At 36.4% G+C, this 26,572-nt stretch overlaps 1 protein-coding gene across 2 annotated transcripts in view; it reads left to right on the top strand.

The window, feature by feature from the left end:
- LOC108978182 (serine-rich adhesin for platelets) overlaps positions 1-26,038 on the top strand; it is a 117,472-nt gene extending 91,434 nt beyond the window's left edge. For both annotated transcript variants that reach the window (XM_018948341.1, XM_018948340.1), the window contains exon 4: positions 24,714-26,038. In XM_018948341.1, the coding sequence (XP_018803886.1) occupies positions 24,714-25,136 (423 nt within the window). In that variant the 3' untranslated portion in view covers positions 25,137-26,038. The remainder of the gene's footprint in view (positions 1-24,713) is intronic.
- Positions 26,039-26,572: the final 534 nt, after the last annotated feature.

Genomic DNA, 26,572 nt, shown 5'->3' with positions numbered 1-26,572 from the left:
AAGCAATCTCTGCCCACGAGATAAAACGGCTGAACAGTCTATTGGAACGTAACCAAGTGTATCTCATTTGGGTGTCCGGTCGCAAAGGTATAGTTGGGAATGAACTGGCTGATGAGCTCGCCTGCTGCGCAGCATCTACTAACATGGTAGGACCTAAATCTTTAATTGCAATGACTCCTTAAACCATAAAGGAGCTGCTTCACATGGAAGAAAGAGAAGGCTGAGAGAGGTATAAACAACAACAAAATATACCTAATGCGTTGCAGTCCTCATTTATTTATCTTATCAGCTTGTTATGCTGAACATTTATATATATACAAACAATATATATAGATATATTCTACAGAATCTCCGAAGTCTTCTTCCGGGTGTTCCAAACTCTGTGGCACACTTAATATACCCTGTGTAGGGTATAATTAAAACGTAGAGGCAAATACAGCCAAAACCTAAGCCATAAGCATAAATAAATATATATTTATATGTACGCATTATATGCCATAATATGTTTGTTGATGCGTTGTGGCAACTCAAGTGGTTGCAGCAATCGCCACAAAAAAACGAGCAACATAATAATATCAAAATAACAATTTCCCAAAACGAAAACAACACGTACGTATGTGTAGCAACCCAGCTGACGTTGCATATGCGATTTGGCCCCCCGCTTCTCTTCTATAACTGTGCGTTCATAGGTAATTGAGCAGCGAATGCACACGCAAAGAGGCGCAACGAAATTGACTATCAGCCAAAGTTGGGCAGCGTGCAGCACACCACACTCACACACACTCACCGGCATATGCGGATAATCGGTAAGCGGTGCATTTACATATGTACATACATACATACGTTTGCGGCATGCCACTTTTGCCATAACGCAAGCGGACGCATATGCGTATGTTAATATACATACATACATGCATACTCATGCATGTGTGTGTATGCTTATGTTGTAGCAACACAGCATATAAAAATTAACATTTGCACTAGTTCACATTTTTTGCGCTGCAAGAATGCATAGGTGTGTGTGTATGTTGGTTTGGGGTGTTGCGGTGGTTTTGCTGTTCTTGTTATTGTTGTTCAAATAGCAATTTCGTTGGTGTTTTGTTTGATGTTTACGTGCGCAAATTGCTGTTTTATTGCATTTTATGCACACACAAAAGCGACGCCGGACGGACGAGTGAAAGTTCGATGATCCTCAGCGACGCTGACAGCCGCCACAGCTTTGTTGCATATTTGCCGATAGCCGTCGCAAATAGTGATGCTGATCACTGTGGCAATTGTTAAATGGAGGGCGTTTTTGGGAAAACGAACGATTGTGAATGAATTGCGCTGATTTCGATATGCGAAAGCGTCAAGTATATATGACATGACAGCCGCTGCTGCGGTGCGGTGGCACTGATCGCATGACTTAGGATTTGTGGAAAAGCTGACTAGAGTTTTGACGTGCCGGGCATATGTACATTTCGGTTTTGATTTCATAAGCAATGCAGCCACAAAAGATTGTAGTTGGTAGTAATATAAATGACAGCTACTTATGTGATTGCGAACCACACCCACGCAAAAAAATTTTGAATCGTCAAACTTTTTCCGCTACAGTAGTAAGTAGTTAGTTACAAATTTTTTACTACTAAAGTATCTTGAAGTCTTTTTCTTTGCTAAAGTGTTGACTATTTTATGAAAAAGGATGAATGTCTCAAATTTTAGGTTCTTAGGAGAAGCTTGCAGTTTTACCCTAAACTACCCATATTACTTTTCAGAATAAAAAAAAAAAAAACTACATAAAAGTATTATCATCTCATAACCCAAAGTTTTAATGCGATATTACTAACACAAACCGTGTTTTTCCCATCACAACAGTTTTTTATGCCGATTTCATAGGTTCATACGTCACTCATACGCTATGGTCAACCTTGTTAACTTCTCAATACATGTGTAGAATCACTGCAAATTCGAAACAATTTATGTAGCTGGCTAGCAGCACATGTACATATATATGTTTGCAAACATACAAAATACATACATACATACATTTATTTACATATTCAGTATGCATATAATCACGTATTAGGTAGTCGAAAAAGTCGTTTCGTATTTTGTCAATAGATGTCGTTATAGTCGTATATCTCCAGTGGTACCATATAGCGTTGGAAAAGTGAGATTTTAAGCTTCATTTAACAAAAAATTAAATTCGAGGAAGTTGAAAAAAAGTTACAGCTGTCCAAAAATGAGTGAAAATAATGAAGAAATTCGCTATATTTTGAAATTGTTTATAAAAAGGGAAGAATGCCATGCAAACCACTAATGAAATTTATTAGATTTACGCTGATGTAATAATGTCTATAGCGGAAAAGTGGCAAAAAGTGGTCGACCAAAAAATGAATGAAATACGAAAAGACTTTACCGACTACCCAGCATTATAAACAATTAACCAAATATATAAAATATGTTGAATTCATAAACATTACACATTTTACTTGAATCTACTTTAATTTTTTTATTAAAACTTTCAATTACTTTTTCATATTTTGCAACATTTCAATGCATTCCGAGGTGTTTGCTTTGCGAGTTTTCAATTGTGAGTGTGACTGCCAATAAACCGCAACATAAATACTTATTACACAATGCTGGACGAGTTTGTTTTACAAAAAAGTCTACACACACATATGTACATATTGTATATGCCTGCACTTGCCAGCCTGCCAATGCGGCAGACGTTGCTGATACAATAATTTTATGATTTTGGTTGCGGTTCCATGTTGCATGCATTGTTGGCAACGGAACGAACTGTTTAATCGATTTTTACAGTTAGTTTTGAAATCATTAATAATTAACGAACAGTGTAAAATATCATCATAAAACTGTGTATCTCGTATGTTACCATCATGATGGTCGTAAAACCTTGTGTTTTTCTGTATTATGACCTGAAATGCAAAACAACGTAGTATCAAAAAAATCGAAATTGAGTTTTTTTTGCTTACGATTCACTACCTCATATTATATATGTAATATTGTTAAATTTTATGTTTCCGCTCTAAGATATAACCAATATATAACCATTTTATAACCAAAACTCAGATTTTGTTTCAATATGGATAGTTTCTATTAAATCGTTTTCCCTTTGCCTGCAAAATTATGAAGAAGAATTATATAGAATTTGTTTATTAGTAGCAAATTTTTATAATCTTTGAGAATGGTTAGATATTTTTTAAGTTTATGGTAAAGCATGTAATTATATATCCATAACACACAAAGCTCCTTTACTGATCCTCAGCTTCGACAAAGCTGGATTTCATCGTGATAGTCGTAGGTATTTTCAAGCACACGCTGCTATAGCAAGCAGTTTCAAGTGTAACTGAATTGATGAACTCTTTGTACCTACAATTTCTTCAAATCTTTGCTATGAGCTGGTATTAAGTCTTGGCTTTAGAGACTAGAATATAAATATTGTTCTTTTCATATTCAAATCGAGTAGCATCAACATAATGATATTGCGTTTTATCTGTACCAAAAAAAAAATTAAAAATAATAATTGGTAACTGAGCTTTTTCAAATGTTTTATACCTTTGTATATCTGACTAAATTACTCGTCAATACAAAAACATTATGTGGTACAACAAAAAACCTTTAAAGTCTCTCTCACTGTTTTCTATGATAGCCCTGAAAAGTGTTTCTCCTTTTTTAAGTAACTCAACATTTTATTTCGAAGAACATTTTTTAAACTGAAGACAAGGCTAAAGTACGCGTCTATGGTGAGTACTAGAAGCAAATAATTCCCCACTTTTTACATCTATAATTAATCTGAAGGTAATTGAAGGTAATTTGATTTCAGAAAGACGGTGAGATAAGGTTGGTTCGACCAACATATGTTGCTGATATCTGGCAGTAAACCAGTCGACTAACTAACTAAAGGGTGTTTTTTAGACATGTGTGTGTTTTCAAGAAAAAATGAAACCCATATAATTTAATATTATGGCAAGACATTATATAGATAAGGGTTGCCATTATATTTTAAACTTGATTTCGGGCAAGTGACTATCGCTGCTGGTTAGAAAAAATTTCAGCTTTCGACCACTTTTAGCAGCAATTACATATCAGCAATAACGCGCCGAATATACTCCTCCAAGAGGTCAATCGCCTCGGGCTTATCTGCGTAAATAAGCGATTTCACATAGCCCCCCAAAAATAGTCTAGAGCTGGAGGGTTTCCCATTGACTGTAACATTATAAGTTATTTGCTCATAGATCTGATCAAACACTGACTTCGTGAATATCTAACAATTTTATTTATTCCGCTTGCCATCCATAAACGCAAGCTTAATCACCAAACAAACTTTTCTTGTGAAAATCGGTATAGGTGGCCATACCGTTTTTAATCGGGTTCAGACTTAATTCTTAAACTAGTTGCATTTTGTAAGCCAGCAAACCAAGACTCTTTCGCAAAATTTTCTATAAAATGAAAAATAGCATAGCTCAAATTGTTCTGTGCGCTGATGTATGGCCCCTTTGGGGTCTTCTTCGACACGACGGTAGCGTTAGCATTTTCGGTGCGTTAGCATTGTTCCGAAGTAAGTCTGTTCATTACAAAAAGGTAAGCTATACAAAAAAAAAAAAAAAAAAAAAAAAAAAAAAAAAAAAATAAAAAATAAAACATAATAAAAAAAAAATAGCTGCCAAAGAACTAACTCTGACAAAAGTATTGCTTCATTGGAAACCACGCACCTAATAATACGCTTGTTGAATGGGTTGTTCATTGGTATTTCTATTGATCAGTGTTATCTAAATGTGGATCGATTGCCGTTACGTAATACTAATTTCTTAGACTAGTTGTTGTGAGGGTGTGTCAAATAATTGGTGATCAGATGGAAAAAAACTCGGCTATGCTGGAAAACGTGGAAATTTGGACCAGTTTATTGGTTTGAATAAGCTTTTTTGCATCTTTCCGTTAGTTTTTATATACGCAGACTAGTCTCCCAGTTTTTGAGATATCGAATATGAAATTTTGACCAATTACTGTTGGGATAAAGAAACAAGAAATGAACCTGTGAAGGTATTATGGCTTCGCATATATGTTATGCTTTCTTCATTTACGTAATAAAATTTGCATGAACATAAAAAACCTCTTGCTCAATATGTCTCTTTAAGAATTTATGTTATAAAAGAAACCAATAAACTACACTTGCTAGCGGTTATATTGCTTGGCAATTATTCACTTTGCTTTTAGAAGCAATTTTAATATTATTGTGCTATAATTATGTAAGAAACAAGAAATAAATAACCAGTCTATATTCACACTCTTTAGAAAATGAAAAAGAAAACGCTGAGAAATTTAAGACATTTAAGCAAGAATTAATATGCGCATGTGCATAAGCTCAGCCGAAGAATGCGCTCTTCGACGCCAACTTTTCCATTAAAAATTAAACTTTGCACCGTGTGCCAACTTTATTTGCCGAACAACTTTCATTTTTCTGTTCTGCTTGCTGTCTATCGAAATATATGTATATGTATGTATATTTGTAAAATACCTGGTTAATACTAACTTGCACTACAACTCTATGCATACCTTCATACATACAAACAACATGTATTTATATGAAAACATAAGTACAATTGTACTCGAAGGCATGTAGACACGCTGCTTGGCTTGTACTTTTGCAGATCACCGATGTACTTTGCTTTGTCTTGCTTTGCTGCTTGGAATAATAATCACAGCGACACTCCTTTGTGGAGCCAAAGGTTTGTGGGTGCGCAAAGTTGACCGGTTTTGTTGTTGTTATTATTGTTGTGCTATTGCTGTTCTTACAAAAAATTATCAGCACCATTAATTTGCATTGCTGGCGAGTAATGTAAGGCACCGTTATTCTAACTGTAATATCAGGTTCAATGTATCCGCTTGAATTGGCAGCGTTGTGTATGTGTGGGCACTATAAGCCTCGCTTCATTGGTATGTATGTGTGTTTTAAATATTTGCGACTGTTATGGAAGAATTTTTGTGCATATTAATATGAGAAGAAAAAAAAAAAAAAAAAAAAACTAGAAGGAGGCAGCAATAAGAATAATACTTGAATTTAAGGTGAGAAGACTTAAATAATAGTAACTTGAATTTCTTGATGAGAGAGAGCGGGATTGTAGAAAATTTGTATAATTTTTTCAAATATCTGTGTGAAAAAAAAACAATATACTCTATTTAGAAAAATTATTAAAAATTTGCAGAGAACTTTAAGCAACTAATTCTGAGGAATGTTGCCGTGTTGTTACCCTTCGATCGGGTATCAGTTCATGACGCTTTAGGTTGAATTTGGTGCAGTTATCTTGTCAAATAAAAGAGTTCTCCATAAAAGAACTTGCTTTCGATCGTTCAGTTTGTTGGGAGCTATACCGTATAGTGATAAGGTCTCGGCGGTTCCGAAAAATAAGCATCTTTTAATGAGAAAAGGACGCATGCAAAATTTCAGAGGAATATCTCAAAAAAATGAGGGATCAGTACGCGTTTATACAGATGGATAAACAGACGAACGGGCATAACTCACTCGGCTCTGCTCGTCAAACTGATCATTTATATATTTTTATATATTTCATAGAGTCTCTGACGTTTCTTTTTTGGTGTTACAAACTTCGTGCCAAATTCAATATACCCTATTCAGCGTAAAATAAAAATAAAAATTCAATAAAGTCTTGAAGAGCCTCTTTATTTTGTAAAAGTCTTATTGTTTTCCATCGTTAAATGCTTCCAGCAAAACAATATTACAATGCATAATGTCCAGTTTATTTAAACTAATAAATCCATACGTTTTTTTAAGACCAGTTTCTCATTTATTTATTTACTCTAGTTCGCCATTTGTGCTGGCCTCTAATTATTAACACGTTCTCTTCGCAGATGTTTATCTCAAGCAATACTCTTCCGTGTTTTTGTATTAGTGTTGTGTGTGTGTGTTTTTGTTTTTTTTTGTTCTATTTATTTATTTATTTTTTTTTTGTTACTCTTTGCTACATTCGCCTATCAGATGAACACTGCGTCGGCTAATGCTGCATTTTATTGACTTAATTCATTAGCGGAAATATTGACCGCGATTATGGTCATGGTCCATTGCGTTAACATCTTCTGGTCGAAATGGCAAACGCGCTTACATGACAGACCTTGGCATTTATTTATGTGTACATTTGAGTTGGTTTACTAGAATAGTCAGTAGGAAATTATTGCGGATCAGTAGTGAGTTTAATTTTTTCTTTTTTATTTTGTGTCGACTCCTAAGTCCCAACGACACATTAAGCCACAGCATAGTAATAAATCCTAATATACTGCTAGGTGCATGGATCCAAGGGTCTTTATCTTGCGTCTGCAGACTGCCATGCAGTCAATCAGCAGGTGTTTTGGAGCTTGTGGATTCCTGTCGCTGAATGTTATATAAGTGCTTCTGGAGTTTACAGTGGCCAACATGCGACAAGTAATCGGAGTTTGTCCTTAGATTACATATTTAAACCTGTTGAGGTTATAACCTCCCATTAGCATTGTATGCCTTGGAGTGGTTGCCAATATCTATTTTTGCTTACTCCTTCTTCCTTGCGAAGCAGCTCTTTTCTAATACATCACGACCCACATCAATGAAGGGTTCAGGTCCTACCATGTTAGTGGATACTGCGGAGTGGTCGATCTTATTGGCCTGTTCATTCCTGGCTATATCTTTGTGTCCGGTCTCCCAGACTTGGTTAACTTTGTACTTATTCTGGTAAATATTTTACTGCTTTTGATTTATTCGATTATTTTCGCGAATTTTCGTATAACAGAAGGGTTTTCAGTTTTTGAGACCGAATTCACGGTTGGGTTATTTAGATTGCCAGCAAAATTCTTTCGTAATTTCACATAATCTCAAGTCCTTAAAACTCATATCTATATGCATACCCGCTTTTTTGTTCTTTCTGTTTTCAGCTCCCAGTTACAGGGTGTTCAATGTACGTTCGGAAGGTAGGCTCGCCCATTGTCTTCAACGCAAAGTCACGGAACTGACAGTTTTCGTCTACCAAATTGACATTTTATGCCGCTGACTAATGTAGTCGCGACAAGTAGTCCCAATTGACCAGTGAAGAGACTATAACCTGTCTTCGTTTCGAAATGTATAAACACATGACCATTAGTTATCCATTTTTCTTCCTCTCTAGCTTTTCGTTGATGTTCTGTGAACCCACTGGAAAGACTGACTCCAGTCTGCATAGTAAGATGAATCCGATTCTTGTATTGTTAGCCTTTCTATGCACTCCGGTATCATCTATTTGACTATCACTAAATGTGACAAGTTGTTCCTTATGAGAGTCTCGCTGTAATATTTTTTATGCCCATCTTTATTCTGATCTTGAATTATGCTCGGCAAATCGACGTTGACAGTTTGATTCTTGATCTCACTATCCCAGCATTATTTTTGTCTGCTTTTTTCGAGTCACTGCTGTTTGGGTTATACACAAGTCTGTAGAAAATGCAGTTTTACGACGACATGTTGATTATACGATTTTTCCATCACAGTTATGATTTTTCGGTACATGAATATTGTGCGCCCAAAATTTGAATTTGGTAATCTCTGATGTGGATCGCTTCTTATAAAAATCTACCATCCATTGAAAATCATCTTTAAATATCTACTTCGATAAAACTAACTTTATAACTTTAAATATCTAATTCGATAAAACTAACTTAACATATTGTGGGTATGGACGTTAAGGAAATTGACGGTTCTAATTATAAATTGTATGATCTTTATTTATCACATAGAGTCATAACCTGCTGAGTGCAGGTAATTGTGTCTATACCAGAATATTTTCTGGTACGGTTGTTTCGATAAAGTATTTTTAATATTGGTGTTACTTCATTCTCCAGAATTTTAGTGACAATCTGTTATTTTTGCCCCCGTGCATTAAGTAAAAAATATCTATAATATAAATATCTTTATACGGTATATGGGTATCGGAGTATTAGCCATAAACAGTTCATACTGATGCCTAAAAACAGTTTCGTCATATATTTTTTCTTCATATTTCCTATTGGCCTCTCTGGCAGTTCTTCACCGTCATTGCGCGAATTCTTTGCCTTTGTTGTCAGATATAAAACAATTTGTTGCGCATAATGGAGTTGGAAGTAAATGACAAGATGCTGTTAATGCAATTTCTTCGGCACTCATTCTGACATACAACGGCAATTACGAGGGACGTTAGGCGGTTTTTATGACATGTAGTATGCGCTCACACATATAAAACACACGCACACATTTTCCTTCGTTTGTTTTTATTTTTAACGCTTTATGTTTTGGTTTTTGTTGAGCTTAGAAGCGCCAATGACAAAGTTGGTGACGTGCAGCTGCATTTGCTTCGCTTTGACGAGGTGATGTGTCGTGCGAGTGTGCGGCTGCCGCCCGGCGCCGCTGTTGCTGCGGCATAACTATGTATCTGCGTTGTAAACTGGTATGCCAGCCCTCGTTGTTGGGCTGCATGCTGAGTTGCCGTGTGGCAGTGTGTTCGCGTGTGCGTATAGCCGCGTGTGTCGCATGTCATTTGCACTCAGCATTTGTGCCATTTATAGCAAACGAGTGGAAGAAATTCCAAAAAGAAAAAAGTGCTGCAACAAATGCAAAACAGTTGCAGTCAAGCTGAGTTGATGCGCGCATTGCAAGGGGCAAAAAATCTGCAATAGGCATTTAGCGTTTTTGCGCTGTTGCTTACAACTTTTTTCAAGTTCTACTTTTTGCTTCTTTTGTACGTTGCATATGAATGCATTTACGTATGACCCTTAGGCAACACAGTTTTACGATGTTGTTTTTGCATTTCATGGGCTTCTGTTTACGTAAGAAATCATTAAGAGTCATATGCTGGCGTACTTATAATTTGCTTGGCATACACTTGGAAGTGTTTGGAAAATTGATTTTTAACATAAAGTGCATTAGAGCCTCATCAAGCCTCGGTCTTGTGATAAATTATGATTTAGTTGATTTATGAAAAAGCGTTAACTCATTTAGAGCATAATAACTGCTTTAGAGTAAAGTGGTGTGGAAAAAATAGTTATGTAAATCAGTATCTTTTAAAAACGTAATGACTAAAAAGTACCCGGAAATTGAAAATAAAACGAAAAATAATTAATTATTTTCGAATTAAATATTGGTTGTCAAATATCTCCCTTCTGCCTTTTTGTCTTTTGAATTTCGCGGCTATGTATAAGGCGCTACAGAGCTCGTATCTGGCAATACTATTCATCTTTGAAAGATCTTGACATAACCTACAAAACGACGCTATGCGTGATTAGTTTGGACGTTGCGCTCAACAGTTATATACGTGTAAAGATCGAGTTCACGAAAACCGAAATTCGCGCCATTTTATCCACTAGAGAAACATTCCGTGAGATTTTTGGTTTTTTTGGGGACGGTATTCTATCAATTCGAACTGCGGAGGAATGGTTTCGACGATTCAAAGCGGGTGCAAACAACACCAAGGATAAGCCAACCGGCGGAAGGCCTGTGACGACGAATATCAATCAAATCAAATAAATCAAGACCGGCATGTGGCATCTCGTGACATCACCCAAAAGATGGGAGTTAGTCATCAAACCATTTTAAACCATCAGTAGAAGGCTGGATACACAAAAAACCTTGATGTTTGGGTGATCAATGATTTCACGCAAAAAAATACCTTTTGAACCGAATCAATGACTGCGATATGCTGCTGAAACGGAACGAACTCTTCCCATTTTTGAAGCGGATGGTGACTGGCGACGAAAAATGTATCACATACTACAATATCAAGCAAAAACGGTCGTGGTCGAAGGCCGGTGAATCGTCCCAAATAGTGGCCAAGCTGGGATAGACGGCCAGGGAGGTTTTGCTGTGTGTTTGGTGGATTTGAAAGGGAACCATATACTATGAGCTGCTCCCATAAGACCAGAGGCTTAATTCTACCATCTACTGTGAACAAATGGAGCGCTTGAAGCAGGCGATCGACCAGAAACGTCCAGAATTGGCCAACAGGAAGGCTGTAGTAATCCGCCAAGATAGCGCCAGACCACACACTTCGTTGATGACTCGTCAGGAGGTTTTGTCGCATCCACCATATAGCCCGGACATAGCGCCAAGTGATTACCATCTGTTCCTGTCCATGGCGAACGCCCTTGTTGGTGTAAAGTTGAACTCAAAGGAGCCTTGTGAAAATTGGCTGTACGAGTTCTTCCCAAATAAGGGGGAGCTTCACTGTAACACTTTTTACTTCACTTTAAAGCATTGAGTAGAGAGAAAAAAGGGGAGGGAAGGTATTTGATGAATATGACAAAAATAGGTTTACGTTATAATTACATATAAGAGATTTGCTGCTAAAATCAGTTAGTCAGTTAATACCTTCCTTGAGCTCCTATAAAACTAAAATGTTTTCCATCCAATTCCAATTTTTCGGAGTTTTAGCTAATTTATGGAAATACTATAAGTCGGCATGTTTTTCAGGATATTAGTATAATCTGATATCTGAATTTCACCTATTTACGAATGTTTGCATATAAAGTTGTTTTTTTTTTTTGTTTTGATAAGCAGGTACTCCGACAATTATCAACATTTAGACGTCATTTATATTGTGAGATCGTATATAAATTCTGTTTTCCACAATTGCTTTAAGTTTCTCAATTTTTTCGCTTGTGCAAAAATGAACGCAAAAACAAAACAAACATTAAATTTCTTACCATTGTTTGGCTGGCAACCCATTTTTCTGACCTGACCATGGAATTTGACCAGAAACCTGAAAATAAAGTAAAATAACACTACACACACTTGCGCACACTGTATGTAGCGATGACAAATTATTTCACACATCTGCATATATTTGCGCATTCTCCCCTTTGGCCATTTCCCACCTTCTGCACGGAAGGTTTTATTGCCAGCAGCGCGCTGCAGATATTGCGGCAAACAACATTTGTCATACATACCTATTACTTATATGAAAATGAATAAATATGTCTGTATATGCTTTTATGTTTATATACAGCGGCATGTGCTCAGCCATGCTAGCCACCGGCCTGGGGTTAATTGCCGAGGTTATTACAGCACCATCATTAGCATAGGGCTCCTCACTTGTCCTACGGCGCATTCTCAGCGTCAGTGTGGCACTAAAGTGGCATTAATGTTGGCGGTACAGTTGTACATGCATATATTTATATAACTTATGAATAGGTATGCATTGGTATAAAGCCTGCAGCCGCAGCAAAGCTGGCCATAAAAAGTTTAGTTATTGTCTTCGCTTTGTTGTTGCTGTTTTAAAAATGCTATAAAGCTTTTGCAAGTGGCCATGAGTGTGTGGCCGTTAGTCGCCGTTGACAAGCGCAATTTAATGCAGCAATACAGCACCACAGCACAGTGGTATGTATGTGTGTGTTTATGGTGCGTGCGCGCGTGTCTTCCCAGTGGCGGATGTTGGGCCATGAAATAGTGCAAAATTACTGGTTGTCATTGCGTGTCACTCTTGCGACTAATTCTATTTCTAATTGTTATTTTTATTTGCTCATTAGAATTTCCTCTCGCCAGCCCCCCACCTTGCATTCCATTAGCCATTGCCATGCAGTTGACTTTGATATATTTTTGTTTGCTTTTGTTTCTCAAGCCAAACTCATGCACACAGACACTTTATTTCCATATGTCAATGTTCTTACTGCAGAGCTTAAACGCTTTTGTTGTTGTTGTGGAAATGTTTAATTACGCTGGATTATTTCAGTTTAAACGCTCATTGACAATGGCCAAGCGTGTGCCTTTAGCCTTCATTGGCTTTCAAAGCCGTTAATATAAAACAAAAACAATGTGAAACAAGCACAACAACAATAACAATGAAAAATTGCAGCAAGGAAATCTGCATGCAAGGTGCCATTCTATGTCATTCCAGCTCATTGTGCAGCCATTATGCAACTCAATTAAATTAATGTTAAGTATACGCCAGGTGTGACAGCCTTTAGCTTTGACTTCATCTTTGAACGGTGCGGTAAGCGTTTTAATGTCGAAGTAATTAATTGAAATTGCTAGTTAATGAGCAGCAATTTAATTAAATGAGTTTTAAAGTATTTTTCCATAGTTTCTGCTTTAGACAAATGTACTCATTTAATGCCATAGTTCCTCTGCGGAGATGAGAGCAATCAAAGAAATTGGTTGTTGTAGTGAACTTAGTGATTACACTGATGTTGATGAAATTAAAAAAAGTGTTATCTAACACACAACTAAATATTGCAGAAGAAGATAGTGCAGCTTATGCAAGAAATGCTTGGCGCATTTTGGTATTTTTACTCATTTTTGCACGAATAAGCTCTCACATTTCGATTTGAGTTACAAAAAGATATCCCTCTCTTTAATATTTATAGTATCAACTCCATTATTTATGACATCGTATCTTATGAAAGTGTTTTATCCTAGTCTCTGAACCAGTTTGTAGTTTATATTGTCGGTAAAAACATGGTTTTGTAGGTCTAAAAAAGCCTAAGAGATTTAGGCGATAGTTTTTGACACCTTAATATACTCAATGACTGAGATGTGAAATATAAAAGTCCAAAAGATTAGTTCCTGATGATTTGGAAATTAATCGCGAAACTTATATATTACATTCCTTTTACATATTTTATAATCTGATTATTCTGCTTTTGCGCCAAACTGTGGGATACAATGGTTATGCTTTAAACATAAGTATACTTTTCAAATACTTCTAAATGATGAAGAAATGCATTCTAGTTTTTCAAAATTGTACGTATTTGTTTTATCACTTCTACCTGCATCTCAATTCCCTCTTCTTGCAGTCCTCAAAACTTGGTTCACTGCGTCGTAGAGGGAACTCTCGGCGGTTTTTTTTCTGCTCACACAACGACGAGGGATTCGTGGATAGATAGGAATCGCTGGAGAGAGGCTCATTTTGGTTTTTCACCGATGTGTCTAAGTTAGAAGAAAAGTTTAGAGAGGGATTTTATGTAAGATTGAGGGTTAATCTTAGCTTAAGGCCCCCAGACCACCTAAATGTTTTTCAGACAGAAATGGCAATATTGACAGCAGAGTTGCAGCACTCGATCGCTAACTGTGCGCTCATACCTGGTCAAAACGTATTTATTCTCATTAGAAAGCATCTCAAGCTAATTGATTATTCGACTAGTATGCGTGTCTGATCACATCGGGGACGCTGACAACTGCAAAGCCAATGAGCTGGCCAGAGAAGATACCGTTGTCGCATACACATCAGAATGAGACCGAGTTGGATCTCTATCTGGCTAAAAATCTTGTCAGAAGCCAGTTGTCAAAATTGTATGGTTGAGGTGGAAACATCCAGATGCTATATCCTCCATTTTCTGCGTTTATAAGACTAAGGTTTAAACACCTCGACAGCCTTACTTTCAGCAAACTAGAAGAAACTTGTGATATACTCAAAGGGCTCTATCGATTTTTAAGGGTCTTATGATGTATAATGTAGGATTTTTGGTACCACAATGACCTGATGTTCAATTTTTTTCTCTCTTACTCTCACTTATTCTTAATAAAAACCTTGTTTTTACCACCAGAACATTTTGCTTTCAGGATAGCTCAATACGGATGTTTTAAGTAGTAAGTTGAATGATTCGACCGCTGTTGAAATTACGACTTAAAATATATATGTTTTTAATACGCCGGAATTTCAATTTCTATTCTGAATTACATATCAATTAGTAAATAAACCCATAAATATATAGAAAACATTACAATAGGAAAACAATAATGCATACATATGTATATTTTACATTTTCGCAAAGAAACGTGAGTTCAAACTACTCGAGAAATATTTGTAGTTGAAATAAAAATCCCTTTAGTCGAAAGAATAATCATTGTTTTAGTTCTTAGTTGAGCTAACGTTCAAAACGTCGTGTCGTTTTACGAGTATTTCAAGTGTCTGCAGCTGAACTCAGCCAAACGTTTTCCCTTGCGTCAGCCGTAAACGTAACACAGCCGAAGCCATAGTATCTTCCATATGCTCATTTAAATAAACATAATTCCTACAATATTTCCGCGATATTTAGAAAAATATTTTTGCAGACAAGACAGCTTAAAGAGTAGTTGTAGTTCCTTTATTTGCTATTTGCGGCAGGTTATTGATATTTGCGAGAAAAAATAATCGATAGCAATAGTGCAACAGCAACAATGTATGATATACATAGTAAGTATAATGCATATACTCGTACTGTATCATTTTGTCTTGTCAAATCGGTTATAAAGTTAAGCACAAGGTGTTTGGTTTGTTATAATTATTATAAATATAGAACCAAATTAGCGTCGAGTCGAAATTTTATCTGCAAAATAACCAAAAAGTCCTATGTGGGAATCAATTGTATTTTATGTAACTATATGAGTACTATAACGCCAAATTTTAAAGATATATAGACCAATGATTTCACGGGCCAACAAACCACACCTAATCGTTGTTTTGTCTTGATGAAATGGCAGCTCTTGTTGCTCTTTATTCCAAATACGGAAATTTTGCTTGTTTACAAACTAATTGAGCCAGGAATCATCACTAAACAAAATTTGATTCAAAAACATCGGATCTTCTTGGAACTTTTCACGAACCCACACAGCGGAGCAAAGTCGTTTGGATGGTCGAGCGGCTTCAGTTCTTGCACAAGCTGTATTTTGTACGCTTTCAATTTAAGATCTCGACGTAAAATGCGAGAGGCACTGAAGTATCGATTTGCTGCGAACATCGCCAAGTGACACTTCACGGCGTCTCTCCAGCTACGGCTGCTATATTTCCTTCACTGCGTGCCGAACGTGGTCTATTCGGTCGATTATTATCCAACGATGAATGCTGTGTTTCAAGATGTGTGTATTTGGAATAGTACGCTCAGTAGACCAATTATGTTGACCATAAGTTGAGCGAAAAGCGCGGCACAGACTCTTTGGTGGATGGTGAATTTTCGCAACACAGTTGAATGATTTGTAAACGTTGATGAAATGCCAAACAATACTGAACAAAAATAACATGACGGCTTGATGTGACACCCATTTCTTTGTATGTTAAGTTTTGGGTTTTTAGGAGCTTCCTTGAGACTAAAATCTGTAACATTTAAAAGCATTTGAATTTCGGAAAAAAACAGAATTTTCTAAATAAACTATAAAAATTGTGCTTTATTTAAACGTGGGCTAAATTTTAGTAACAATTTGCATTTGTTATTTCCAGGAATTTAGTAATGTTGTTACTCGTAAAATTTCCTTGCAATTATTTCAGTCGATTGTCGTAAAAAAAATATAATAATTTCACTTAATTTTCCGTTTTGTTCAGTTGTTTCGCCAATTGCTTTTCGTGAATATTTAAAATAACTTTTTAGTGAATTGGCGTTGAAGACTTAAAAATGCAGCAAAAAGCAACAAAAGAGTAAAATGCATTGCAATAATGTAAAGCTTGCTTAATGAGCGCATATTTGCCTATAATCGAGTGCATATATGTTTATATGTATGTAAGTGTGTATGGTATATTAAAGCAAAATAATAATGCACCAAAAAATTGCTTGCAAGTGCGGTATGCACACATATCGATGTTGTTGCGTTATGGCGCAAAAGCTTGCAACAAACAGTTATGCATTTGAGTGCTAAAAAAATTGCTATTGCTTTACTATTTAATAACACACGGACTAACAAGTTAATTGCTGCGGGCCGAAATGGCCAAAACTTGAGTAATTGAAATGGAATTTCAGCAAATTAATCGCGTTGCAATGAGTTGCATTTATTTCTGTTATTGCTTTAAGGTAGTTATGTACGTACTGAAATATATGTTCATGCTACACTTAGAGCGCTCTCAAATCAATCACAAATGCTGCCACAAATCGTTGCACTACGGCGGCCAGCGTTGCCAACTCAACTCGTTGGCAAATGGTGTATTTAGATTAAGCAGCGAATGCAGGTCAGGTCAATTTACGACGCTTATCCAACGCGCCATAATCCACAAAACGCTCTCACATTCCGCACGATCACCTTCTTTTCGTTGCAACAAATAGCAGCACGACCCAGTGCTTGTGCTTTTGTTGTTTTCCGTTGCACCGCTAAGCAAGTCGCCGCTGAATTCGCCGCCGTCGCACGTCAACATGTCAATGGATTATGCAATGCCTGCAACAATTGCACCGACAGCACTCAATGCTGATTCTACTTTTCATTACGTTTCGCTTGGTTTTGTTGCCAAGTGCTTGTGGTAGTTGTTTGTTGCATGCTACCGCATAGCAGGTAGTGCGACCGATTATGTTTGGGTCGAGGCCAATTCCAATGCGCCAATCGTCACTCCACCGACCGCTGCTCGGTCGTAGTTGTCTGTTGTGGTGAACTTTTGATTTTTTAGAATTTTTGATGTGTGCTTTTTCTTGTTTTTGTTATAATTACGGATTACGTGGCTTATACGTGGTTTCCTAAAGTTGTTTTTACTTGATACTCTTGTGCTAACTGTGGCCGTGCGCATGTTCACATACAATATAGACTAATATGCTTAAACATATACATACATCTGTATACATGCTTAAACATATACATACATCTGTATATGTTTATATGTATGTATGTGTGTAGGAATATAGTATATGTGTAAAATACTACATATTAAATTTAGACACACCTAGATTTGCGTTTACTCGATTTTGCTTAGTCTTCTGAGTTCTTTTTCTACTACTATACTCATAAAGTTTTGCGCATGCGCATAGAATTTGTTTGAAGGTTATGAAATGCCTGATTTCTTGACACCGTAATTAATGTTTTTGATTTCAGCTTCGACGTGCAAAACAAATCCATTTGTTGCAGCCAAGAACAAATAACAATGGGAGCGATATTTTTGTGAAAAAATTTTATTTTTGAAAGAAAGAAAAAAGGGAGTGTAATGAATAGCACGCGGGAGTAAATTAATTACGTCGGCATTTGTGAATTTGAAAGTGAGAGAGATGTGTCATTGTTTGCAAAAAAACTTAAAAATTCGACATTTATTGACCGACATGTTGGATATGTATGTATATTTCCTCATATTTCAAAATTTGTGTGCTCAGAGCGTAAAATATACAGATAATATAACAGTTTTGTTCACTTAACGGATTATCAGAATGTTGAGACAAGTTCAAATCCGAGTGGCTGTCTATCTGTCTGCCCGTCCATTCGTCCTTCTGTCCGGTCCGACTGGGCAAGTGATAGCTTGAGCAAAAATTAAGATATCTTGAAACTTGGTACACGTGTGCCGTGGCATCTTAGGAATTGGTTTAGCGAATATCATCCTTTCAACATCCACAAAGTGTCATCAAGCGAAGCGCCATAACTAAGCAATAAATTAAGATACAAAACTGTAACTTTATACAAGGAAACACAGTTCTACACTTGTGAACTTGTTTAAGTATGGCTCTGGCACCTAAATTGCGTACATATTTTTCGAACCGCTGAAGCAATATCTACCAAGCTTGATAATATAGAGTGTGGTGAGCAATTTTTCGTACTCTGTGAAAATGGCTAAAATCAGATATTAACCACACCCACTTTTCGTATAACAGGTGTATTGGAAACTACTGAGTACGATAACTCACGGAATAAGCCGAAAGTGTAAAATATCTAAACCAAGAAGGTATGTAAAATCAGACAGTGGGTACGCCACTACCCACCTTTGGTCGCAGTCCTATATCTCAGCAACTATTTTGCCAATTTCATCCAAATTTGGTGTCTGAAATTTTCCAATTGGAAATGGCATCAATATGGAAATGGGCGAAATCAGTTGATAACCACGCCTACTTCCCAACTCTACTATTACAAACTGTTGAATTCCGTGAAACATCAGTGAAGTTATTAGAGTAAAACTTTGCTTAAAAAACGTCCTCAATATACATATTTCATCTAACGCCCAAAAATTGTCAAATTCCGCCCCTTACTTTTCAAGGACGCACACAGAAAATATGTGAACCCAGGGCATATTGTTGATTTTTTACCCAATATATTGGACAATCTGTGAAATATAGTTTTGAAATTTCGACAAAATACGTTTGCTATGACAATGTCCTGGGCCAAAAATGGGTAGAATCGGATCCCATATACCTAGTATAAATATTGCGTACTTCCGATTGACTTTATACCTTATTAAATGATCAATCTGTGTGTACTTTAACGAAGTGTTTTGATAATTTTTAGATTCTCTTGATCCCGCAGCCAGTTTCTCGGAAGAACTTGGGAAAAGTTGTTTGGTGGCTAGGAGGAGTTTTCTGCTTAAAATTATGTCAAACCTAATAATAACAAAAAAACTTTGTACTGTAGATAAACAGTTATTAAATTGTGTATAGACAATTAATGATCGAAAACTTTTTAGTAAGATTTTCAACTTTTGACAAGGTGGGTGATGTTTTTTCTTCAACTCCTTTGTTCTGTGTAAATTTCAGAACACTGCTATTACTCTGGGGAAAAATAGTAAGACTTTGTTCATAATTTTAAAATTCTTAATTTACTCTTCAAAATGTATGTCGTCCCTCTCAAAGTATTCTCTTTTGACCCCAATACACTTGTGCCAACGTTTTTTCCAATTCTCGAAACAGTTGTTTCAGGATGTCTATGTCATGGTACTCAAGTAGTATTCCTGGTTGGCAGTGTGGCTAGTCGGAAGGAATTCGTTGTGCATCATACTTCGATAATCAAAGAAAACTGTGTAAGTTGACATTGATTTTTGACGATTATACGTGGTTTTTTCTTGATGGCCGTCCTTAACTCGTTCTGGATCTTATTTGAATATTTTTTAGCAATCCAAAACACTTGCTCATGATAAAGAATTATCACCGAAGGCCTTTTCCAAAACTCTTACCGTTTCGGCACCAGAAAATCGATTTCGCACACAGGACTCAATTGAACTTCTTTTATAAATAAGTGTCCTAGACAAATGTGAGGATGTAGGGATATATGTACAGATGTATAACCAAAATGTACTACTTGTAAGTTTTTGCTTTCAATACAGACATTCTAGTTATAAAGTCTATTTTAGTCGTTCTGGCGTGCTCTAATTGAGTTTGACCTAATATTCCTCCGCACAAGCCAAGTGTTGGCGACTATTTACGAGCAATTGACTTCCATATAAAATCTTTACATTCACATGCAATAATCTTCAAAAGCACTACACAAGCAGTATAAAGTCAGTTATTTCACAAACTCTACGATAACTTACAGTTGCTGAGTACTTTGATTTACAGCATTTTGCGGCAGGCACGCTTATTGCAAGTGTCATTGGTAATTACTTGAGGAATTTGCTCAATTATTGCACAAACGTTAACAATATTACACACACATATATAACTACATACTCCGGGTTTTTCATATTCCTACTTGCATTCACTTTTGTAGAATTAAAAGGGCGCCACAGGAGGCCACACTTACGGCCGTTTTCTTAATATCTGGTTAGCAAACCTGTCTGCTAAGTTCTGGTAAACATTTTTTTTTACTGAGAGAGGCTGTCTCGGTTAATGTGGTAAAATATAAACAATTTCTACTATAGTAAAATTTTAAGTTTAAGAACGTTGTTTTTGTAATAACAAAAAAGAAATTGTAATTTTTACCGAATTGATAGTTTTGTTCGTTTATAAGATTTCGTGAGTCGTTTGGCCTAAAAGTTTGTTCTCTGTTCAACAATAGTATTAGCAGTATATCGGAGTGTATATTTGATTTACACTCTACCTAACTTCAACAAAAAAAAAAAAAAAAAAAAAAAAAAAAAAAAAAAAAAAAAAAAAAAAAAAAAAAAAAAAAAAAAAAAAAAAAAATCCTGCATCAGTCATCTATGATCATCTTTCTTTTTATAAGGACTTAGTAGTTCGAATCGGCATGTTACCAACCGTAGCGCTCCGTCTTGTTTTAACTAGTAACAGTTAAAGTCAACAGTCTGTTGACCAATCTTATTCTTATTCTTTGTTTCGTTTGCCCCAATATTAAGTGTAAAGTTGGTTTGCAACGACTAATGGATTTTGAGAAGGTTCATAAAAGGTTATCATGCCAGAGAAATACTTATTAAACCCTTATAAAAAATTCACCATAATACATTTTGTGACATTTGAACTTCCGACCAACCGGTTGGTAGTCACGTACTTACTGATTCCGTTAGGACGTCACGCTCTATATTCATACAAATTATTTACATACGTTTACTACCGCCACTCAGCGGCACATGCGACATATCAAAGTAATCAACATTTCTGCGACAACTCGCCAATGGGTCGCCTCAGCAGCCATGCAGCAGATGTTGAATAATTGTGGCAGTTGCAAAAGGTGAAGCTTAATGCAGCGGCATTTGCACGCTCGATCAATTCGCCAAACGAGCGGTTAGTGACATTTTTGCTTTCCGTCACGCTACCACAGCACAAACATCTACACACATACAAACAAAAGTCTGCGCGTGTGTGCCTCGCGGTGTATGTGGCAAGCAACACAATAGAAATTATCAAAAGTAACAAAATACTTTTTGAACTTTTGCAACTCGTTTGGTGTAATCATAACAAGCATTCAAATGCGAACACTACTCGTACTTACCGCCGAGGCGATTGCGAACGCGGCTATGCCACAACTTATGTGTACCGTCATTTGTGCGGCATATAACGGTATTGAGTATTTGCTGTTATTGTTGTTGTTGTTATTCCTGGTTACTTTCTTGCTATTTTATTACGCGTGCTGCTGCTGAGGTGATCGAAATGAAAGTGATTTCGAGGAGTGGGAAGGAAAAACCTCATTTGTCAATTAATATCACCACATGGCATCGCAAATGCTTTTCCAACTTTCTGCACTCGAAGTACTGCAATGAGTGCGACTAAGCACTATATGTGTACATATGTATGTATATATACATATATGTAATATATATATACTTTATGTGCATATAGGCAGCCACTAATGTTGTTGCAATGCAGGCAATCCGATATGGTAGCACAGTCTCATAGAAGATTAATGTTTAGCGTCCACGCTGTCGGATTTGAAAAAGCTTTTTACGTACTAAAATGATGAGTTTATGAAATGAAACTGTTTACAGTTTTCATGCGACACGAGTGACGTGATCTCGCAAAGGAAGAGATGTCGCTGAGCTGACAGTAAGCTGAGAGAATTAAAATAATTAAAGGAAATTATTAAGTTAAGTTGATAAGCATTTTTGTTAATTTTTTTTTTTATATTTTTCTATAAGTTACCTCTTAGATCAATATTGAATCTTTATTTAGAGGATATGCTTTGTGTCTTTAGAATCCAAAAATACAAATTACTTCAAAAATTTACTTTATTTTAAATCACAGTTTTGATTTCTGGCAAGTCGCTTGTGACATGTGAACAATTCACTGACTTAAAGCGAAGCTATAATAATTTTTATCGCATAAAAGGGTATACAAATATCGTTATCCTCTATTTGATCGGTTAGTTTGTGTGGTAGCTATATGCTATGGTAGTGCGATCAGAATAATTTCTTCGTAGATTGCACCGTTCCTTTAGATCATAGTTTATGCCAAATTATTTGAAGAAATCTTGTCATATAAAAAAAAATTTCCATACAAGACCTTGATTTCGATCGCTCAATTTATATATATTACGTTGTCAAAAAGACTTGCGGTATTTTTGTGGTATTTTTTATTGAATTTTCAGTTGTTCATAAATTTTTTTTTGATGACACATGCCCAGCTCTTGACCGATGCTACTTCTGCTACTATGCCGGTATCTTTCGACCAATTCAGCGATTTTATCGCAATTTTCGACGACCGGCTTTCCGGTGGAAATGGAAACTGTATCGGGTCCATAAACTGCACAAATTATATTGGCGGCTTGAGATGCATTTTTGCCTTTATCGTAGTAGTAATGTAAAATATGCCGTATTTTCTCTTTATTTTGCTTCATGTTTGCGACGCTATAACTCACGAACGACTTAAAGGAAACGATTAATCAATCCAACACATGTTAGCGCGTGAAACGAAAAAGGTATATCATGATCCGATGCGACGAATAAAACTAGAACTACGCGCTCTCAGCGAAAATACCTCAAGACTTTATTGACAACCTAATATATACATATGTATATATATGCTATAGATATCCGATACGGCGGCTCCGGCTTTTTACAGTGAAAAATTTCAGATCGATTCGATATCTCCAAAACTGAGGAACTATATTCGCATATATATCCTTGGAAACACATTGGTCAGCAGGAACTATCTCACAATAGCATTTATTCTCCTTTGGTGTAGAATTTTGTTAGGATCGGGAAAATAAAAGATGCAATTTACTCTCAGCCAACATGCTCAAATAAATTAATTGCAGATATCAAAGAAAGCGTTGCCAAGAAACCTAGGAAGTTGCTTCGTCTAACTTTTGAGCACTTTGAAGGAAGGTTTGACTTTGTTTCATAAAGAGGAAGGAACTAACTTAAAGCGTTCTATTTACTTAGTCAACTGATCAGCTACTAGCGATTGGAACATGTTCAAACATTCCGAAATATTTTCATGATCGAATGTCCTATTGTTGGCCCTTTGGGGGTTGTAATAACAATATTTATGATTTTGGGGAACACACATCTTTTCGAGTATTAAGTTAATAAAATGTGACCATCATTTGCCATAATTTTAAAATAAAACGGAAGGGTCAATGGAAACCGATTTCAATGAATATGGACTAACTATTTCTTGAATGTTACAAATAAGTCATTGTCGTCGTACAGCCATCGTTCCATTGAATGCGGTATTCCACGTTGCCAATGCGCAAAGAACCATAATGCTAGTTCCAAGTTAGACGAAATTAAATTCTAAGTTTTGACTGTCAACAGTTACGTGGAGCCTAGTCCCTAGTGCGACGACTTTTTGCTTGATGACAGGAGATATTTCGTCTTGCCGTCATTCACTGCCAGACCCATTTGCTTTGCTTCCTTATTCAGTCAGGAGAAAGCTGAACTAACGGCGCGGGTGTTGCGGCCATAATATAGATTTCCTCTCTTATAGAAGATTCTACCTGCTTAATTAAGTTCTGCAGCTCGAATTATTTTTTCAAAGAGTAGATTGAAGAAGTTGCACAGTAGGGAGTCGCCTTGTCTGAAACCTCGTTTGGTATCGAACGACTCGGAGAGGTCCTTTCCGATCCTGACGGAGCTTTTGCTATTGCTCAACGTCATTTTACGTATTACTAGTTTTGAGGGGATATCAGGTTCAGACTTAGAGGTATAGTGACAGCTCCTTTTCGTACTGTCAAAATCAGCTTTGAAGTCGAAGAAGAAGTGGTGTGTGCTGATTCTCGTTTCACTGGTTTTTGCCAAGATGTGGTGGTTGGTGAATATCTGATCAGTTGTTGATTTTTCAGGCCGAACACATTACTATTCAATTATTTAGTTTCCCTGTAGATCTGTATTTAGAGGTTTGACCAAAAATTGTTGCAAGAATGAACCATTTTTCGAGCAAGAATCATGTGATTTTGATAGTTTATACACATGTATACCTTGTCCTCTTGGGCTTTCTATTTATCCATTAACACAACTTAAAATCTTAACAACACTTGATTTCATATTACTCCATATATAATCAGAAATAATAGCGATTATGGCTTGAAAGTTGAGGGCAGGCTTCAGAGGACGAAAATATATATAAACATTTAGTTACTCATAGAGTTTCATTGAGCTTAGATTAGGTCTCACTTGTACTTTCTACTTCGCTTTTAAGTAATATTATATTGTAATGATTAATTAATTAATTTTTCTTAATTTTTTCATTTACAGTATGGCCTACGCCAACTGGATCTCTCGCTGCTCTCCCAATTGTGGGCGCTCAATGACTCGATACAGGAATTCCGTACGATGTTGGAATCACAAGAACTCGAACCAGACTCCTACTCACCGCACTCACCAACACCCTCCTCCTACGATTCGGTCTCGAGTGATGCGGAAGATGATGCCAACACGAACAACATTAAGAAGCATAAATCAGCCGATATGAATAAGCCAAAAATTATAACAACCCAACCAAAATTAACGCAACGATCCAATTCAACGACGGAGCGCACCAGCAATGGTAATGCAACAGCGCCGCAGAAGCCAACACCACCGAAACCGCTCGATATGCGACCGGTGCCGCGCATGCGCAGTGCACCACCACCACCGCCCGCTAATCGCAAGTCGGCGGCACCGCCACGCCCCACATGATGCTATCTAACGGACTTCCTCGCCAGCATGAAGATGGTCATGTGCAAAGCGATTGTGAGCAACAACGGCAGCGGCTGCAGCGATGCGATTATGACGGCGAAACGCTGAGTGAAAGGGAGCATGAAAGGAGCAAGCGCTGTTGCTGTTGTAGGCGAGGAATTTCGACTGAAGTTTAAGCTAATCTAAGCTTAGCAATTAGAAAAACCGGTAGTTCTGATTATCTGCTGTGCATAAGAAACAACAACTAAAACTGCAAAAAATAGCCTTCAAATTAAATTTGACTAACTTTCTTAAATTAAGCTCGAATTTGTAGACATATAAATTAATGAAAGTAACTGATGTGATGGTGGAGTCCAGCAATAAGAAACAAGATATATAAAATAAAGAGAAGAAAGGTTTGGAATTAGCATAGTTAGGGATTATATATAGTATGTATATGAGTAATTTGTAACTTGCTGCATTGGGGGTCGGAGGGTTTGCGGCGCACCGGCTGTCCATCAATTAGGCTTATTTGTGTAGGTGCATACATACATTCATACATACAATCTACATACGTTTGTATGTACTCTTACAATTATGTAATAATATAGGACGAAGAAAGGAGTTTTAGACACAAAAGCATACAAACACATATACATACAAGCATAGGTTATTATTAATTCGGCTGCACTTTCGCTATGGCATTTCTGAAAATCTCATAAAATATACACTTTTGTAATAATTATTTACATACATATCTATGTATGTATTTCCCGATAGCTCCAACTGGGCATTTCATTTATTCGATTTGTTTTAGTAACTCAATTTCCAAGCGGCGAAGTTGTTAGCTAAAATGAAAATTTGTTGTATTTGTAACTGTATATACATACACACATATATGCGTCTAATATATAAAATAAATAATGTAAAATAATATTATATATATACACAATCACATGCATGTATGTACATATGTGTACATATATAGGCGTGTATACATTTGAATGATGCTTGCGTTTTGCGTACTAATTCTAACTGCTAATAACAGTGTGGAACATTTTTGGGATTATTGTCGGGGGGTGAGAAATTCCAAGTCAGGGTGATGGTACTAGGTCATTATAGTAAAACCCTCAAAGGGTTTGGCGTTCGTATGTGTCAGTTTTTTATGGCCTTTTAAATTTTTTCCTTATCTTGTTGTTTTTTCGCGCTTTGTTGTAACATTTCGGCAAAAACGTAGTTTAACATAACTCGCGAACCACTTGTCCGATTTTGATGAAACAAATTTAGAAAACCTATACTGACCTAGTACCATCATCCTGTCTTGGAATTTCTCACCCCCCAGATTAGCTGTTGTACTGCGTAGTGATTACTTTAATTGAAAGCTGTTGTAAATATGAAAAATTTTAATTATATAAATAAATAAAACCTGAAATTTAAATAATTGTGTCTTGCTCATT

The sequence above is a fragment of the Bactrocera latifrons genome, unplaced genomic scaffold (assembly GCF_001853355.1).
Source record: "Bactrocera latifrons isolate USDA-ARS-PBARC rearing strain unplaced genomic scaffold, ASM185335v1 scaffold_119, whole genome shotgun sequence".
In the NCBI taxonomy this organism is placed as follows: domain Eukaryota; kingdom Metazoa; phylum Arthropoda; class Insecta; order Diptera; family Tephritidae; genus Bactrocera; species Bactrocera latifrons.
The sequence above is the reverse complement of the archived record's forward strand: the minus strand, read 5'-3'. Positions and strand labels throughout refer to the sequence as shown.